The sequence below is a fragment of the Plecotus auritus genome, assembly GCF_963455305.1.
Source record: "Plecotus auritus genome assembly, chromosome: X".
NCBI lineage: Eukaryota > Metazoa > Chordata > Mammalia > Chiroptera > Vespertilionidae > Plecotus > Plecotus auritus.
The window spans coordinates 54,415,487-54,436,086 of record NC_137784.1 but is presented as its reverse complement, the minus strand read 5'-3'; the positions used below and the strand labels follow the sequence as shown (position 1 = coordinate 54,436,086).

At 41.7% G+C, this 20,600-nt stretch overlaps 1 protein-coding gene across 4 annotated transcripts in view; it reads right to left on the bottom strand.

The window, feature by feature from the left end:
• Positions 1-20,600, bottom strand: part of EDA (ectodysplasin A) — a 630,489-nt gene that overhangs the window by 105,677 nt on the left and 504,212 nt on the right. For all 4 annotated transcript variants that reach the window (XM_080653532.1, XM_080653533.1, XM_080653534.1 and 1 more), the window contains exon 2: positions 18,259-18,364. In XM_080653532.1, coding sequence (XP_080509658.1) covers positions 18,259-18,364 — 106 coding nt within the window. The remainder of the gene's footprint in view (positions 1-18,258; positions 18,365-20,600) is intronic.

Genomic DNA, 20,600 nt, shown 5'->3' with positions numbered 1-20,600 from the left:
TGTGAACTAATATAAATTCAAAGTAAAGGAGCGGAGGGGAGAGCAAGAGAACCTTCCGCTCTTTCGGCTCCGCGGGCCAGATAGAACAGCCGAACGGGCTGGATCCGGCCTGCAGGCCGTAGTTTGCCCACGGCTGGGCTAGATACTAAACAACTAACCTAATGCACAACAGTACTAGGGCCGGATACTGGACGCAGTGATAAAAATGCAGCCGATATTCATAAGCTTACAGCAAAATATCCTTCATACACTACCATTTCATAAATAGCTCTCCCTATATTTCTATACACGTTAATGGCATTGGACCTATGTCTTCTAAGTCAACTTGGAGTCCATTTCTGAAGTGTAGTGAAGTAGGGAAGATGCAAAGATAATTGGGATTAAAATGCCATTTATCAAATGCCTTAGTGGGCATTTGAAAGCCCCTCAGGTGGTTTGGGGCTCTTGTCAACTTTTCTTCACCCAATAATTCTGGACTTCCTCAGTCTTTCCTCTAAGCCTTCCATGTTACATATTACATTTATTTCCTTTCATTTTAAAATATATATTTTATTTATTTCAGAGAAGAAGGGAGAGGGAGAGAGAAATAAAAACACCATTGATGAAATATAATCATCCTGCATGTCCCCTACTGGTGATCAAGCCCATAATCCAGGCATGTGCCCTGACCAGGAATCGACCCATGACCTCCTGGTTCATAGGCTGATGCTCAAGCACTGAACTACACTGGCTGAGCTCTTGTTTTTTTTTAATCCTCACCCAAGGACATGTTTATCCTTGATTTTTTTTTTTTAGAAAGAGAGGTAAGGAGAGAGAGAGAGAGAGAGAGAGAGAGAGAGAGAGAGATTTGCAAGAGAGATTTATCAGTTGCCTCCTATATGTGCCCTGACTGGGGATTGAACCTGCAACCCGGTATGACACTAACCAGCAATTGAATCCACAACCTTTTGGTGTATACCTGGCCAGGCACATAAATATTAGATTTCTTAAGCCAAGAGGAGCGCCAACAAATCTAGGGGATTGGTTAGCCTTTGCACTTGCTATTCCCTTTGTCAGAAACACACTTTCAACTTTTCTTAATTAATGTCTCATTCATTTTCTAAAATCCAATTCAAATGTCCCCATTAATTCGCATATGCATGCCTGGTATGTGTCAGCCCTTGTGCACTTCTTGGAAATGTATTTAATGTATTTGACCAGCCATTCAGTGGCTTCCTTCTCTATGCTTCCACGGCAATCTCATCCTACCTCCATATTGGTACTTATCACTTCTGGGAATCATTTACAAGATTCTCTCTTTTATGAAGACCACTAGAGGCCCGATCCATGAAATTTGTGTGGGGGCAGGGGGAGGGGGAGGTCCCTCAGCCCGGCCTGCATTCTCTCGCAATCCAGGACCCCTCGGGGGATGTTGGACATCCCTCTTGCAATCCGGGACCCCTAGCTCCTAAGCACCCACCTGCTCATTCCTTACTGCTTGGCTTGTTGCTCCTTAGTGCTGCCCTGGAGGTGGGAGAGGCTCCTGCCACCACCGCTTGAGCTCACCAGCCATGAGCCAGGCTTCTGGCTGAGCAGTGCTCCAGCTGTTGGAGCACACTGACCACCAGTGGGCAGCTCCTGCATTGAGCCCCTGGTGGCCAGTGGGCATCATAGCAACCAGTTGTTCCATGGGTCAGTCCGCTGTTTGGTCTATTTGCATACCAGAACTAAGGAACCTTATCTTACGTATTTTTATATCCCTGGGTGTAATATGACACAGCACTTTAGAAATAGTACATGGTTAATAAATCTCTAGCTATTACTTTGTTCTCCCCCTCCCTTTCATTTACATTTGTAATTTTTGACTTATTCATTTGACTTGATTCTGAACCCTTCTGTCCCTATTGCTGTATTAAAATTGCTCTCACCAATGTTGCCAACAACATCCTTCTTACTGAATCCAATGAATGGGTAAGACATCTTCCTTATATTGTGCTTGCTAAATTGGTAAGATGTAAGCCTAGAGATGCTAGTAGCTATTTTTGCCACCTTATGGGTAGAACCTGCCTGAAGAATGAGGCCAATAGAAAGGAAAGCTGAGAAAGTCCTGGTGACATCATTTGAGCTCTAGGGTTCTGCTATGTTTTAGGCCAACTTCATCAGGGACTTTACAGATAAATGAGCCAATAAACCTCATGCCCCCCCTTTTTAAAATCTTAATCCAGTTTAGGCCAGCTATTTGTCACTTGTAACCGAGAGAGTTCTAATATAGCTAGTGACCTCCATATCTATATTTCCAGCCCAGATATTTTTCCTGAGCTTCAGCTGCATATCTCCAACTGCTTACAGGTTTTCTCCTCTTGAATTTCTCACAGGTACCTGAAACTCAATCTGTCTAAAACCACACTTCCTCCTCTGATTATTATCTCAGTGAATAGTCTAGCACCTTGCCAGAAACCTGGGTGGATTCCCTGATTCCTCTTTTTCTCCTTTCAATAAAATCACCAAGTCCTATTTTTTTCTACCTACTAACTAAATCTGTCTACTTCTGTCTGCATTGCTACTATTCTAATTCAGCCACCATCATTCCTTATGTATATCATGGAAGTAGCCTCATAACTGCCTTCTTCATCTCCCTCACGCCCCACAAGTTCATTTTTCTCACCAATTTCTCTACTTTTTATTACATTTTTAATAAATTACAGTAACATTTTCTGTATTGCAACAGAATTATGCAGGGTGGGGCAAAATTAGGTTTACAGTTGTTAATATGAAAAATAATACAATAATTTATATATAAAACCCTAATATGCAAATAGACTGAACTGCGGAACAACTGAAGGACCAAACAACTGGTTGCTATGATTTGTGCTGACCACCAGTGGGTGTGCGTAGAACATGTCGGCCATCAGCAGCAGGCAGCAGAGCATGGAACATGGCGGGCATCGGCCACAGTGGGATGGTAGAGCAGGTGAGCAGGGGCACCAGACCAAGGTGGGGTGCTGGTCGCTGCCATTGGGGTGAGCCTCTGGTGGTTACTGAAAATTCTTTGCTCCTGCCTGTTGCAGTCCGGCCTGGTGCTCCACCTGCTGCCGGCACCAGGTGCATGCCAGAGCTGCTGCTCGCACCCACTGCCGGCATCCAGTGCCGGCCCCAATCCCTCGGTGCTGTCAGTGGGTGCAAGCAGTTGACTGCCAGCCCACTTCTCCATCTCCCCCTGCTCCTGAGGGGCGATCGGGGCAGCAGCTGCCTCTCGCACCTGCTGCTGGCAATGGCCCCACTTGCACCTGCTGCTAGTTCCAGCCCCAATCACTCCGTGCCATCAGCGCATGGGAGCAGCGGTGGTGGGAGCAGGGCTACTGGCAGAAAAGGGACTGGGGCTATGGCGGGAGGGACTGGGTGGGGGTGCGGAGGATGGCCAAAACCTGCCCCTGTGCCCACCACAGCCTCACGGCCCACAGTTCCTTTAAAGGTTCACGAAGTAATGCACTGGGCCCCTAGTTAATAAATAATAATATAAGAATAAACTGTTTCACATACTCACAACTGTAAACCTACTTTTTCCCCATTCTGTATAAAGAACCACTTAACACAAGCATGTCAAACTTGCGGCCCACTGGTTGATAGCTTGATTAACAGCTATCCCTTTCCCATCCAACCTCCTTCCACCTAAGGTAATCAGTAATTCAGTTTGGTGCCTTTGCTTCCCACATCTGCTTCTATGTTCATGTCTATATATCTATATCTATAAACATTTTTAGGGCTTTAATATCCTTTTTTTTATGAAAATGGAGTCATATTACACACATTGCTCAGAAACTTGCTTTTTACTACCTAGCAAAGGAACATGGCTATTCTTTCAGGTGCATGCATAAAACTCTAGCTTATTCCTATTAAACTGCATAATATTCAATAGTATGGCTATGTTATAATTTATTCAATTACTTCCTTATTTATAGCTACTAGGATTATCCCTGTATTGCCACTAAAATTGTGCTATAATAAACATACTGACCTATGATTTGGTATCCTTATTTCTGAAGGATAGATTCCCAAAACTGTAAATTCTGGATCAAAGATATCTTAATGTTTAATTTTACTAGAAAGTTGGATTAATATCCCAAAATGGTGTAACAGTTTGTATTCTCAAATGTGACACACCACAATGTGACACAAATGAAGGATAAAAATCATATGATCATCTCAATAGATGCAAAAAAGCATTTGAAAAAATTCACCATCCTAAACACTGATGAAATAAATTGAAAAAGACATGAAAAAATGGAAAGATATCCTGTATCCTTGGATTTGGAGAATTGATATTCTTAAAACGTCCACATTACCCAAAGCCATGCAATGTAATTTCTATCAAAATTCCAATGGCATTTACAACTGAAACACAAAAATACAATCCTAAAATTCATATAAAACCACAAAAGTTTCAGAATAACCCTAGTTATTATAAGCAAAAAAAAAAGAAAGAAAGAAAGCTGATTTAAAAGTATATTACAAAGGTACAGTAATCAAAATAGTATGGTAGTGGCACAATAAAAGGCATACAGAGGAATGGAACAGAATAAAGAGCCTAGAAACAAATACATGCATTGATGGGCTACTGATCTTTAATAAGGATGCCAAGAATACACAATGTGGAAAGGATAGTCTCTTATGTTGGGAAAACTGGATAGTTCCATGTGTATACAAAAATCAACTCAAGGAGGAACCAAGATGGCGGCATAGGTAAACACATAGACTTGCTGCCTCTCACAACCAGATCAAAACCACAACTAAATGGCAGAACAACTACCACTCAGAACTGCAGGAAGGCTGCCTGAGTGGAAGTTCCGAAACTAGAGAGGTGAAGAAAGTGAATGGAGACTGGTAAGAGGTCCTGAGGCCCAGCAAGTGCTGGCACCTGGATGTGCTGCTCTTTTAATCGGGAGGGAGATACAAGCTCCCACTTGCTCTGAACTCCAGTTCCAGGCAAGACTCTGGGGGACCCAGGCACATACGGGGAGAAACTGGACTGTCTAGCAGCAGAACAGGAACACAAGGGTGGCTTTCTCTTAGAGCAACTTGCAGCGATCATTGTTCCTGCATGGAGACACGGGATGCGGAGAACCGGGGACTTCTCCAGTTCAGGGCTGACTGGCAGCCATTGCTGTTTGCTCTGCCCTGGTAATTTCCAGAGAGCCCACCCCACCCAATTTACAACCCCACCCAAACTGAGCGCATTGGCTTTTGCATATAAATGGCCTGTCCTTCCGCTTAAAACCTGTCAAACTGCAGCTGGGTCAGAGAGCCTCAGAGCTTCCAAAAGAAAGCCCAAGGCCTGGCCGGCATTGCTTCACAGCTGGGCCTCGTCTGGGCACTTCCAAACCCCATACAAAGAGGAGGAATCTTAAGATGTCTCTGTATCTCCTGCTTGGCAGCCCCAGACAGTGGCTGACTGTGCACCTCCTTGGAGATCCAAGAGCCAGTGTACTCAGAGGTCAGTGTGAGACCATACCAGATTACAACTCTTCACATCCATAAGAGACACACTCAAGGAGCAGACTCAGTGAGCACCAAAGCCCCAATGAAGCAAGTCCTCCCCATAAGGGTGTCTCCTGCACAACAGATTTTCCAGTGTAGACACAGCTGGTCATCACAGCCAATTGGCCTGGAGGTCAATTCCTCCCACTGATACCAACAGCAATCAAGGATTAACTACAACAAGACTGTGCATACAGCCCACAAAGGGGTGCACCAAGAGTGTCCACCTCAGGTGACTGGGGAGGCTGAGCCACTGGGCCCTATAGGACACCTACCACACAAGGCCACTCTATCAACTCAAGAGACTTAGCAGTTACCCAGTACATAGAAACAAACACAGGGAAGCAGCCAAAATGCGGAAACAAAGAAACAAGTCAGAAATGAAAGAAATGGATGAAAGCAAAATACTGGATATAGAGTGCAAAACCACAGTTATAAGGTTACTCAAGAATCTTCTAGAAACCTCTGAGAAATTTAGTGAGACCCTCAAGGATATGAAAGAGGACCAATCAGAAATTAAGCATACACTGACTGAAATGAAGAATAATATACAGAGATCCAACAGCAGACTACAGGATCCCAAGAATCAAGTCCAAGATTTGAAATACGAAGAAGCAAAAAACACCCAACTGGAAAAGCAAAAAAAAAAAAAAAAAAAAAAAAAAAGGATCCAAAAATATGAAGATAGTGTAAGGAGCCTCTGGGACAACTTCAAGTGTACCAACATCAGAATTATGGGGGTGCCAGAAGAAGAGAGAGCAAGACATTGAAAACCTATTTGAAGAAATAATGACAGAAAACTTCCTCCACCTGGTGAAAGAAATAGACTTATAAGTCTAGGAAGTGCAGAGAACCCCAAACAAGAGGAATCCAAAGAGGACCACACCAAGACACATCATAATTAAATGCCAAGGGCAAAAGACAAAGAGAGAATCTTAAAAGCAGCAAGAGAAAAACAGTTAGTTACCTACAAGGGAGCACCCATACGACTGTCAGCTGATTTCTCAACAGATACTATGCAGGCCAGAAGGGAGTGGCAAGAAATATTCAAAGTGATGAATAGCAAGAACCTACAACCAAGATTACTCTATCCAGCAAAGCTATCATTTAGAATTGAAGGTCAGATAAAGAGCTTCATAGACAAGAAAAAGCTAAAGAAGTTCATCACCACTAAACCAGTCTTATATGAAATGCTGAAGGGTATTCTTTAAGAAGAGGAAGAAGAAGAAAAAGGTAAAGATAAAAATTATGAACAACAAATACATATCTATCAACAAGTGAATCTAAAAATCAACTGAATAAAAAATCTGATGAACAGAAGAAACTGGTGAATATAATAGAATCAGGGGCATAGAAAGGAAGTGGACTGACAATTCTTGGGAGGAAGGGGGTGTGGGGGGTGCGGGAAGAGTTTGGACAAAAATCTTACATCTATGGACAAGGACAGTGTGGGGGGTAAGGGTATGGGGTGGGGTGGGAACTGGGTGGAGGGAATCCAAGGGGGGTAAAAGAGGAACAACTTTAATAATCTGGACAATAAAGATTTATTTTAAAAAAATCAACTCCAAATGGATTAAAGACTTAAATATAGACCTGAAATAGAAAAACTGCTAGAAGAAAATATAGTGAGAAATCTTGTTGACATTAGATATGACCAGAAAAGCACAGACAACAAAGCAAAAATAGACAAGTGTGATTACATCAAACTAAAAAAGCTTTTGGCCCTGGCCGGTGTGGCACAGTGGATTGCAGTATCATCCTCAGACAGGGAGTATATGGGAGGCAACTGATCGATGTTTCTCTCACACATCATGTTTCTCTCTCTCTTTCCCTCCCTCCCACCCTCCCTGCCTCCCTCCCTCCCTCTCTATCTCTATCTCTATCTCTATCTCTATCTCTATCTCTCTCTCAAATCAATAAACATATCATTGGGTGAGGATTAAGATAATTACATAGATAGATAGATAGATTATGCACAGCAAAAGAAACAATCACTAGAGTGAAGAGACAACTTACAGAATGGCAGAAAATATCTGTAAACCATACATCTGATAAGGGGTTAATATGCAAAATATGTAAGAAATTCAAACAACTCAATAGCAAAACTAAATGAATGAATGAATGAATGAATGAATGAATGACCTGAGTTTTAAAAACTGGCAAAATGCCTGATTAGACAGTTTCCAAAGAAGACATACAAGTAGCTAACATCACTGATCATTAGGAAATGCAAATAAAAACCTCAATGAGAGGTCACTCCGCACCTGTTAAGATGGCTATTATAAAACAGACAAAGACAACAAGTGTTAATGAGGGTGTGGAGAAAAGGGAGTCCTTGAACACTGTTGGTAGGATTATGAATTGGAATAGCCACTATGGAAAACAGAATGGAGGTTCCTAAAAAATTAAAAATAGAAATACCATACAATCCAGCAATCCCACTTCTGGGTGTATATAGGAAGGAAATGAAATTAGTATCTTGAAGAGATATCTGCACTATCATGTTCATTGTAGCATTATTCATTATGGCTAAGATATAGAAATAATCTAAATGTCCATCAACAGATGAATAAAAAATGTGATACACACAATGGAATATTATTCAGCCTTTAAAAAGAAGAAAATGCTGCCACTTGTAACATGGATGAACCTGGAAGAAATCCCTCTGTAAGTGAAATAAATCAGATACGGGAAAACAAATGTGGCATGACATCACTTTTATATGGAATCTAAGAAAGTCAAACTCATAGAAGCAGTAAAAGTAGAATTTCTCAATCAGAGTATATGTATTTAGCATGTGAAGAGTAGAATGGTGGTTGCCAGGAGCTGGAGGGGGGAGGGTTAAGGGAAATGGGGAGTTGTTGATCAAAGGGTACAAAGTTTTAATTATGGAACATGAATAAATTCTGAAGATCTAATGCATAGTATGGTGACCATCTATATATATATATATATATAAAAGCCTAATATGCTAAGTGCCCAACCGTTCGACCTTTCGACCAGTCACTATAATGCGCACTGACCACCAGGGGGCAGACGCTCCAACCAGTAGGTTAGCTTGCTGCTGGGGTCTGGCCAATGAGTACTGGGCGAGATGGGCTGGACATGCCCTGGATCCAACCTCCCACGGTCCCTCCCCAGCCTCTAAAATATTTCTTCTAATTAATTTCCTTTCATTGAGCACGGATCTGTGCACCAGGCCTCTAGTAGTTAATAATACTGTATATTACACTTGAAATTTGCTAAGAGATTAGATCTTAAGTGTTCTTACCACAAAAAGGTAACTATGTGAGGTGACAAAATGTTAATTAGCTTGATTGTAGTAATCACTTCACAATGTATAAAATATCACATTGTATACTTTAAATATGTACAATTTTTATTTGTCAACTATACCTCAATAAAGCTTGGGAAAAACAATTTATATTCTTTCCAAAAATATATGGGTTTCACCTTTTCATTAGCATGAGATGGTATCACAATATAAAATTATTGATAATAGATTTCAGTGATAGGGAAATGGCATAGTATGAATATTTTATTAACTTAAAAAATTAAACTTATTTATTTTAAATTAGTAGTACATGTAGATATTTAAAAAAAACTCAAAAGATATAGAATCTTGGAAATTAAGTTAACTCTCTCCCCACCCCCACATCAAATACTCAGTTTTCTTCCCCAGAGTTACCAATTATAGATTTATCATAATTTATTTAATCATTTTCTAAATAATGGATATTTAGGTTATTTCCACTTCTCTGCTATTACAAATGATACAGCAAAGAATATCATTGGTAAATGTTTTCCCACATGTGAATATATCTAGCAGTAAAAGTAGAATTGCTCAATCAGAGTATATGCATTTAGAATGTTAAGATATTTGCCGTATAATCTATTCTTGACATTGATCCTGTGCTTGCTTACCCATTGCATTTAGAAAAGTTTCTATGTTCCACAGACTGGATTCCTGCATGATTTGGACCCTGTTGGCCAACTCATTTATTGTCACCTCCCCTTTATAAATCTATACTAACCATACAAACTTCTTTTGGTTCCTCAAATGAGCCAAGCTCCCCTTTATTCTAAGCCTTCCTACATGTATGTTCTCTCTGCCTAGTTTACCTTTCCCTTGAATCTTCATTTGGCTAACTCTTTAGCACTGGTCAGGTTGCAACTCAGATGCTACCCAATTAGGAGATCTTCCCTTAACTCCAAGGTCTAGATCAGGTGCTTACATGTCCCATAGTACCCTGTGTTTACTCTGTTATACCACTTACTATACTATGTTGAACAAACTGAGTTTAATGAGGGTAGGGACTAATCTTGTTCACCACTGTGTCCCTAGTGTTCTGAGCAGTGGTTAATAAACATTTGTTCAATAACTAGTTGGTATTTAATAAACATTTATTAAATGAATGAATGGGAAAAAAAGAAGCTGCAGTAGTTCCCCACCTGTGAGACAGAGGAGGCCCTGTAGGTCTAGGTGTAGAATCTAGAATAAGGGAGGGTTGCATAAGTAATACACTACAGTGCCAACAGGAGCTGTCTGCCTATACATCTACATCTGCCTGTGATATTTGGAGGAGCGATACACAACGAAGCCAGCTGGCAGTTCACTGCTTATCCAACACTTCTTGAAGCAATATGCATGCTCTTAATCCTTATTGAGCCTCTTCATGAACACTAATGAAAAGGCTCATTTGAACATCCAAACTGAAACTCTGAGTATTTAATCATCCAGACTACATGTAAGTGGCTAAAACTACCTTAGCTATTATTATATTACTAGAGGCCTGATGCACGAAATTTGTGCATGGGGGGAGGTCCCTCAGCCCGGCCTGTACCCTCTCCAATACGGGACCCCTCAGAGGATGTCTGACTGCCAGTTTAGGCCCGATCCCTGTGGGATCGCAATCCGGGACCACTGGCTCCTATCTGCTCACCTGCCTGCCTGCCTAATCACCCCTAACTGCCTCTTCCTGCCTGCCTGATCACCTCTAACCACCTCTGCCTGCCTGCCTGGTCGCCCCTAACTGCCCTTCCCTGCTGGCCTGTTCACTCCTAACTGCCCTCCCCTGCCAGCCTGGTCACCCCTAACTGCCCTCCCCTGCCAGCCTGATTACCCCTAACCACCTATGCCTCGGCCCCTGCCACCATGGCTTTGTCCAAAAGGATGTCTGGAAGACAACTGGTCTAATTAGCATATTACCCTTTTATTAGTATAGATAGAAATCAGGAATAATTAGGAGCAAATTATAACAGAATTGGAAGGAAACAATAAGACCATCTATTTCTTACCCTTATATATCTGAGATATCCTATCTAATAAAAGGGTAATATGCAAATTAACCATCACTCCGTCACAAAGATGGAAGCGCCCATAGCCACAAGATGGCGGCGCCGAGTCCTCTCAGCCCTGCCAGAGTCCCCCAGTCCCGGGGGGGGAGGGGTGCGGCCGCTTAGAGCAAGCAGCATGAGCAGCCTGGCAGAATGCTTGCTTCGTTGCCGTGGCGACAAGGCAAGCGTTCTGTGCCCAGATACGGATGGGCCTCTGGGCTGCAAAGAGCCTCTGGGCAGTGGGCGTGGAGTGGCCAGGCCCCACAGAGAGCTACTGGCACACGGATTCGTGCGCAAGGCTACTAGTATGACATAATCATTTCAGCAATAGTACCTCATTATAGGTTTCTTCCTGGTGTGCAAAATGGTCAGAATTTCCAGGGGTGTGTATACCTTGAAAAAAACCCTGAAATGATTTTGAATCTCTTATATCTGAGTTGAGAATGACCCATTCCAGTCTAACCTTTAGAAAGAACTATGAGCAGAGAAGGAAGGGAAGGCTTCTCCCCTGGCACTGGGCTGGAGGACCTCAAGCTGCGCCCCCCACCCCGGTGCTGGGGGACCTGAGGCTGCACTCCCCCTGCCTGGCGCTGGGCCGTGGACCTGAGGCTGCACCCCCTGCCGAGTGGGGCTTGACGGGGGCCCTGTGGCTGTGCCCCCCACCCAGCGGGGCTTGACAGGGGACCTGAGGCTGTGCCTCCCTCCTAGCGCCAGGCCGGGGGAACTGAGGCTGTGCCCCCTGCCTGGCATGGCTTGACCGGGGACCACAGGCTGATCCCCCCGCCTGGTGGGGCTTGACAGGGGATCTCAGGCCACATCCCCCACCCAGCGGGGCTTGACGGGGGACATCAAGGTGCACTACCTGCCCCAGGCTGGGGGACCGCAGGCCGTGCCACCCACCCTGGCACCAGGCCAAGGGACCTCAGGCCACGCCCTCCATCTCGGCGCTGGGCCGGGGGACCTGAGGGTGCACTGGGAGACCTGAGACTACACCCCCTGCCTGGCATGTGCCAGGGAACCTGAGGCTGCACCCCCAACCCTGAGGGGCTTGATGGGGCCCTGAGGCTGCACCCCCCAACCCAGTGGGGCTTGAGGGGGGACCTGAGGCTGAGCCCCCTGCTTGGCACCGGGCCGGGGGAACTGAGGCTGTGCCCCCCACCTTGCAGCGCTTGACAAGGGCCCTGAGGCCGTGCCCCCCACCCGGCAGGGCTTGATGCGGGACCTAAGGCTGCATCCCCCACCCGGCACCAGGCCAAGGGACCTGAGGCTGTGCCCCCTGCCTGGCGGGGCTTGACAGGGGTGGGCCGGCTGGGTCTGGATCTCACCCAATGGGGGTGGGGCTGGCTGGGTCTGAGTCTCGCTGATTTTGAGGTGCCACGGGTGGGCAAGGACTTGATTCTGGGTCCCGTGGTGTGCCCCAGATTCTGCCAGGAGGAAGATTTTCATATACATTTTACTAATTTTCTTTCATCTCTGACACTTCTATTATAGAGAAAGGGCAAATAGCAATATTAAAATATTTTCTCTAAATAACCCCCTTTTAATGTGCATGAATTTTGTGCACCGGGTCACTAGTTAGTAAGTATAAAAAAGGACAATCTGACTGAAAGGGAGTATCTTTACAGGAATAATAATGGTTATCCAGAAATTAATGAATGAGTGCTTAAAATGCCTGGGAGATAATGTTTTTATGTTTATTTCCCAGAGATAATGTAGTATTAGCAGTTAATAATTTCTGAAGCATTTTTTTCATACATTAATGCTTCTGATCACCACAACAAATACATGAAGCAAGCAGGGATAATTATCTCCATTTTATAGCTAAGGAAATTGAGGCTCAGAGGGATATCACTCCTCCAAGGTCACATGACTGGTAAGGTGGCAGTGATTTCAGGATTGGGATCCAGAAATTTTGTTGTTGTTGTTTTTGTTTTTGGATCCAGAAATTTTGACTCAGTCTAGTATCCTTTCTATTATATCATACTGCACGTTTATTTTTATTGTCTTACTAGGACAGAAACATGGGGAGAAGGTGGATGTGGAAAGATACTAATATTTTGATTGATTCCTGAAAATGCTCCTACAGGAAGAGAACAAATGGTTTTATAATATTTCTAAAATATGGAAACTAGCTCCATGGGAATTTTGGATTCATATTATCTGATTCTAAGATCTCCTGACTCTCCGAATATATTCCACATTTCATTCTAACTAGAAAATAAAGTTCTGAAGATTTGTAGAGTACCCTGTGAGAGATGACCAAGCAAGCCACCTAGAGCTATTATTACTTCAGAAACAAGTAATAATTCACAAGGATGGGTCTCAGCAGGAAATCCTGGCACAGGTTTCCAGGACTCACAGCACCTACAATGTAGGGATCATATTTTCCTTGAAGAACAACAACAACTGTATAATTAGCAAAAAATGAACTTAAAACCTGTATCAAAGACTTTTGGCCAACTCAAAACAGAAACAGTGAATTTAAGGCCAAGGTGTAGTAAAGAAAAAGACTTCACTTATTTTCTAAGAGTTGAAGTTATAAAGTGCCAAGATTTATATTAGAGGGGAACTAGCCCTGTGTTTGGGACTCCTGCTTCCTAGTCAAAGCCTTCATTTATGGAATAATCCAAATGAAAATACTGAGACAAATGCAATTGTTTCTTGAATAGTGGGTCAGAAAATTTGGATATGCTCTGGATATAGCCACTAACATGCTAAAGGCAAAATAGACTATCCCTATGTTATGCCTCAATTATCTAGTTTAGTAGCCAAAGATATTTTTTCCTGAAGACAGAAAAATAGATTTCTGTATTCTGATTTATTCCTAGTGAACTTATGCATGCTTCTAAGGATCACTACCACATCCCTTGCATTTCCTCATTTTTTTTGAAAAAATGTTTTCTCACACAGGGATTAGTGAAGAACATCAAAATCAGTATCTGTAGTTCCTAGATAGAAAATATAGATTCCCTTCCTCCATTTTTTGCTCAATCATTCATTTACCAAATGTTTGAGTGCCTTCTATGTACTGATGCCATGTAAGGTGAAACTCCAGGACGTACTTCCCCCACCCTATCTTTGCTTCATTTTTTTAAAAAAATATTTTTTATTGGTTTCCGAGAGGAAGGGAGAGGGAGAGAGAAACAGAAACATCAACAATGAGAGAGAATCATTGATTGGCTGCTTCCTACACTCCCCACACTGGGGATCGAGCCCGCAACCCAGGTACATGCCTGGACCGGGAATCGAACTGTGACCTCTGGTTCATAGGTCAATGCTCAAACACTGAGCCACACCAGCCAGGCCTTTGCTTCATTTTTTACCTGTTGCCTATCAATGTATGTGCTACCTCATTAAAGTTCTCTGAGGGTCTTATTCATCTTTACACTCCTTCTTGCAGTGCCTAGAAGGCTTGTTAATAATGAGAAAATTTTGGGAACTGAAGTGAAATTAAAGGATAGTAACAGGTCACAAAATTTTGCAAGGAGCTAGAACCGATTTTTTCCTGCTCTGATTTTAAACTTATCTCCATTTTTTACTTTAGAAAAATGCTTTCTTCCTGAAATCTCTGTCATGGTCTACGTAAATTGCTTTTTCTTTGATGCTTGGGAAGCAAACCTGAGCTGGGTAACTAATTTTTTAATATATCAAATAACTTGTGAATTTAGAATCAACATGTGCTTGTTTTTATTTTTGGCCTTAACTCACCTCACTCTGACCAACCTCTCCCATACTACTTCTTGCTCTGTTCAGATGGTTTCTAGATTGACTCAGTTCTTCAATGAGTTCTTTACTTTTATAGAACAGAGTCAGATCATTGTCTTGAGACATAGTGATACAGGGTGTAGACTTACATATCTGGCTGCCTTGTTTTGTTTTGTTAATCCTCACTGAGGAGATTTTTTTCCATTAATTTTTTAAAGAGAGTGGAAGGAAGGCAAGGGGGAAAGAGAGAGAGAGAGAGAAAAGAAGAAGGAAGAGGAGGGGGGAGGAGGAGGAGGAGGAGAAGGAGGAGGAGGAGGAGGGAGAGAAACATCAACATCGATGTGAGAGTGACACATTGATTAATTGCCTCCTTCCTGCACTTGACCCAACCAGGCTGGGGACTGAATCTGCAATCCAGGTATGTGCCCTTGACAGGGAATTGAATCCGAAATCCTTCAGTGGGCGGGCCACTGAGCAATGCCAGCCAGTCTCTGGCTGCCTGGTTATCTATCAGGCCCCTCAAACTGAGCATGCCTAATTGAATTATTGATTCCTTCTCTACATCCCTTTACCCTGTTCTTCCCCTGTTGTTCTCATCTCAGAAATGGCAATTCCCTTATGTCCAAAACTTTGGGGTTCTCCTTGGCTATTCTCTGTCTCTCATGCACCTTATTTAATCAACTCCAAAATCCTGTCAGCTATTCCTTCAAAATCTCTCCAGAATCTGACCACTTACCACCCATATGGCCTCCATCCTTGTCTAAAACACCATCATCTCTTGCCTAAATTATTGTTATCCTCCCTTAACAAGTCTTCTTGCTTCTGTCCTTCTTCCTGGACCTATTTTCAATATAGCAGCCAGAGGGATTCTGTTAAAACATAAGTCAAATCCTGTCATTCCTCTGCTCAAAATCTTCCAACGGTTCCCTCTCAGGCAGTGTAAAAGTTGGAGTCCTTACCTTGGCCTACAAGGTTCTAGATTGAACTTTGCTCTCCAATTTCATCTACTTCCCTCTTTCTCTTGCTCACTCTGCTCTCAGCCACACTTATCTTTCTAGAAAATGCCAAGTATTCTTCTGCTTCAGAACATTTGTATTGTTTATTCTCTCCTCCTCTGCCCATCCCCAAATGTTTGCATGGCTCATACCTTTATTTTATTCAGATTTCTTCTCAATTGTTCCTTTATTAGAGGAACCACCCCTGACCACATTATAACACACCCCATCACTTTCTCTCCCTCTTGCCCTGCTATATTTTCTCCACAACCAATTTTGTTTACTGCCTGTCTCTTTACATTGGAAGTTAAGGTCTTGAGGGCAATAAGACATGTTTATTGGGGATATACTATGTACCAGGTTCTTTTCTAGGCACTGGGGATATAAAAGTAAACAAAACAGACAGTAATAGTCTTACGGTATTTCCATTCTGGTATTACACAAATACTTTCTCAGTAAATATTTGATAAATGCATTTAATAAATATAGCATACACTTAACAGAGTGACAGGAATAGTTCCAAAATAAAGGAGACTTAGATTGGCTTGTCACTCTTTAACTCACTGGAGAATCCAGCACATCTAAAGAAATGGTTGTATAGCCTCCCAGATGAAAGGCTGGAAACCTAATAAAATCCCAGGTCTCTCAGACATTCCTTACTCCTAACTCTCAGGGCCTCTTAGATTCCTCCCAGTTTACTGCTTCATGAAAAATATCTGTGATTGGCACAAAGTGACTAGAGTATAGTGACTGACTAGAGTATCAGATCAGGAGGAAATTAGATTAGAAGTGCTAAAAACTAGTGAGAGGCTTTAGACTTTGCCAGAAAAAAAACTAGTTTGTATCAAAACAGAATAAACACTCTAAGAAAGATCAGAAGCAAAGATGTTGGTATCCAGATCCAAATAAAGTGGTTTAGGAAAGTGGAAGATGCTGCCTTCTTTAACAGAAAAAATGGGAGGCCAAGGGAAGAGGTAAACTTTAAAAACAATTGGACTGCCCTGACCGGTTTGGCTCAGTGGATAGAGCATCGGCCTGCAGACTCAAGGGTCCTGGGTTCAATTCCGGTCAAGGGCATGTACCTTGGTTGTGGGCACATACCCAGTAGGGGGTGTGCAGGAGGCAGCTGATCGATGTTTCTCTCTCATCGATGTTTCTAACTCTCTGTCCCTCTCCCTTCCTCTCTGTGAAAAATCAATAAAATTTATTAAAAAAACAAAAAACAATTGGACTTCCCACTTGGAGAGGAAGGTCATATTATTCTTACCATCTCTCTCCTCTCCTTCTTAGCAATTAGGGAATATGAAAGATTTCATGGTATTGGGAACAGCCTCAGGGGGAAAGTCAAAGGTGGAAAGACCTACATGCATCAAAGGTGAGGTAACTGGGAGAGGAAAGGGCCCATGGCTGTCAGTTCTCAGCTTTAACATAGCCTTCTGAAGACTTCCAGGAAACTGGTTGCAAGTGAATAACAGTTGACTTTTACTTCCTGGACCACATTGCCTAGGCTTAAACTTGGTCATCAATTGTATGCAAAGTGTCTGCTTTAGAGAATAGCCCCACTGGTCCAGTTCCGCATTCAAGGGCTCAATGCTGCTGCCACCTCCATTGACTACCATTCCACTTGTCTTATTTCCCTGTCTTTTTTTTTATTATAGGGTCCTTGTTCTGAGCTCTTTTTCAGATTTCATCCAGTTCTGTTTCTTCTGGCCCCTACAGACAAAGTCCTAGCCCCATTTCTTAAATAGCACATGCTTCCTGGAATTGCCTCCATTATTGGCCCTTACTCACGTTGACAAATGTCAACTTAAAAATTTCATTTTCATCTATGTAAAATTATAGTTCTTTGTAACCCCCAGACATATATCTTTGGCAGAGGTAGCCAGCACATGCTATCTCTGAATCCAGATGGCTTTGCAGCAGCCACGAGCTATGCATTCTACAAACTACTGTGCCAAAGAAGTAGTGTTCTATCAATTGACAGAGTAATATTGAAATAGGGTGATTCAAAGACCCTGCCCAGGAGCTAGCTCAACATCTTGTTATGCCCCACAAAATGCATTGCTAGTTGACTCAAATCTATTTTACCCTCAATAGGAATCATTTTCATGGCACATCATAACCTAGCTGAAGGGGCAATAAACACCATCAACTTATATTATAAATACCAACAATTTGCCAAATACTAGTCTAGATTCTCTGGTTATACAAAGAGAAATAAATTCCTGCCCTTAAGGTACTTACAAACAAGATCTAGAAGCTCTAGTTCATATTTGAGCATGGTAGCTGATACTAATATTGACATGCTTATCATTGGAATGAATATATCGTGTAAGTACCACCATGGCACAACACTATGTCAATTCCAAGAATAGCACTGAATCCTCTTGGTGGCCTTAGTAGATATGGGATGTCCCCAGGAGAGATGAGGTCCTTATGGAGGGTGCTCTTGAGATATACAAATGCTGCTATGGCTCTTAGACATACTGTGAAAGAACTGAAGCTATCTGGAGTTGCAGGTGAGAGGATTCTGTTTAATCAATTCTATGTGAAATGACTGATGGGTAGGCTAGACTAAAAAATCTTCTTCTGTGACTCTGGGTCTGTGAACAATCTATTAGATGGTGAAGCACGCTTGTGAAGCTAGTTATCAGAATGGTATTCACATTAACTGAGATATGATAAAAGATCACCCAAGTAGACTTACCATCTGCTCCTTCACTGCTTTTGCTTCTTTTATTGCGACGGACACGCCTACTTTCTGCTTCAGTGTATGACTTTTCTTCAGGGAAGAAAAAATTCATCAGGGCCATCTGTAAAAACAACAAATGAATAAGAGATTGACCCCAGTCAACCATAGCTGAAATAAAAAACTAGTTTCCTGTAGACATTCTAGCTTCACCTTAAATTCAGCATGTCTAAAACCTGAGCCCATCTTCCCCTCCACTGTAGAAATCCTTTTATTTTTGTTACCATTATTATTCCAGTCATGTAGACATTGAATTTTGGCTAAGCTCTGAATCCCCTCTCTTCTGCCCTGAATGTCTAATGACTAATCCTCTGAGTCCCATTTCTCCATACAGTTCTGGGATTCAGAGAGCCTAGTCGTGGATTTCTAACTTCCCTCATGTACTACTGATGTCTGCCCAGAATTAGACTTGAGTTTGCAACTCCCTCTTGAACTTCATTAATATACAGTCATAAACTTCCCACATTCCTATTTATACTAAACTTTTGGTTTGTTACCATAATGCTCTGCATCCAATTATGATTGGAAGATGCCATTTATGTAAACATTCTTCTGGGAGTTAATTATGACAAAACACACTTATTTTCTCTGTTTCCTAGACTCCTACAGAACTCCTATAGCAGTTGGGTGTATAAGACTCATTTTGGTACTTGATCCTTTACTCTCTTATGATGATCTCTCATAATAATACAATATGTTTCATATGTGAATGGGCCTGGTTTTGCTAATGATAATCACAGCTTAAATATGTACTTGCTAAAATGAATCATAATATTTCAGCATAAGTGCCTCTTCATGGTTAAAAATATGCTTGAGCTAAATAGTGGACAGAGTAGTAGGAATGAGAGTGATTCTAATCCGACTTTGCCAAATATAGCTGTGTACCTTGGGCAAATTACTTGAGTTTTAATTTCCTCATCTGTAAATAGAGATAATAAATAGTACTTTGCTCATAAAGTAGTTAAATGGTTAGCACAGTACCCAGCATGTAATATGTATTCAATAAGTGTTAGCTATTACTGTTATTAAAAATCAATCTTCCAATCAATCTCTAGACTGGTTAGAGAGTTTGGGGGTTAAAAAAGAAGTGAATCTGCATTTTCACCCTAGTGTTAATGTTAAAAAAAAATAAAAAATTTCAGAATCCTCATGTCTGCTGCATCTCTCATTAATTGAAAACAAAAATTTGGTACAACTCACAAAAGCATTATCATTCTACATTAAATCTCTTCAAAACCCTATGGTTTACTGTTTACATAGAACAATTATACCCAACACCCTTAATGTACAAGAATAGCATCTTGCATAATATATTCATGTGTTAAATAAATATAAAGTTAAATGAATGCTTAGGTAATTTCCAACTTGTCATAAGGTTAATTTAAAAACATTTAAGTTGAACAATATGAAACTGTCATTTTTGTAAGTAAAAAATGGTAGAATATTAGCAATTTCACATGGTTCAACTGAGCAGTATTTTTGAATCACTTGATTGGAATGTAAAACACATTTTCCCATAAAATCAACATAATAAACTCTGGCTAGGTTTCCAGACAAAGCTCATAGAAAGTTACTTAACCCATAACATAAGTAAGCTATTATACTACTGAAAATATAAACCCAAACTGCTATTTACAATAAAAGCTCAATCATTTGAAACTCCAAAAGAACAAGTCTATCTGGATTGAACAGTTTTCTTGGTAACGCTGAGTACTGAAACTTATTTCAGCTATTTTTAATAGAAATTAATCCACAATATATTATTTAATTCAGGGCTTCTTGGAGGAGGTGTTACCTCTGTGAGTCCTGAATGATGTCAATGATTTAGTGACGGAAAACAAAAAAGAGCCCTAGCTGATTTGGCTCAGTGGATAGAGTGTCAGCCTGAGGACTAAAAGGTCCCGGGTTCAATTCTGGTCAAGGGCACATGCCCAGCTTGTGGGCTCCATACCCAGTGGGGGGCGTGCAGGAGGCAACCGATCAATGATTCTCATCATTGATGTTTCTATCTCTCTCTCCCTCTCCCTTCCTCTCTGAAATCAATAAAAATATATTAAAAACAATAAAACAACAAAGAAATTCCAGGCGAAAGGAGCATTGTGTTTAAAGGTTAAGAGGAAAGAGAGAGAACAGCAGTTTTGGGAAATATAAATAAATTAGAATAAGTGGTAGGAAGTTGGGAATAATGTTAAAGAATGAGCCAAAAGACATTAAATAAGGGTTAGATCATGTTAAGGAAGTTAGATTATCCTGCAGCAGGGAGATCCTCTGAAAGATTTTTCCCCTTTGTAAATGTTGTA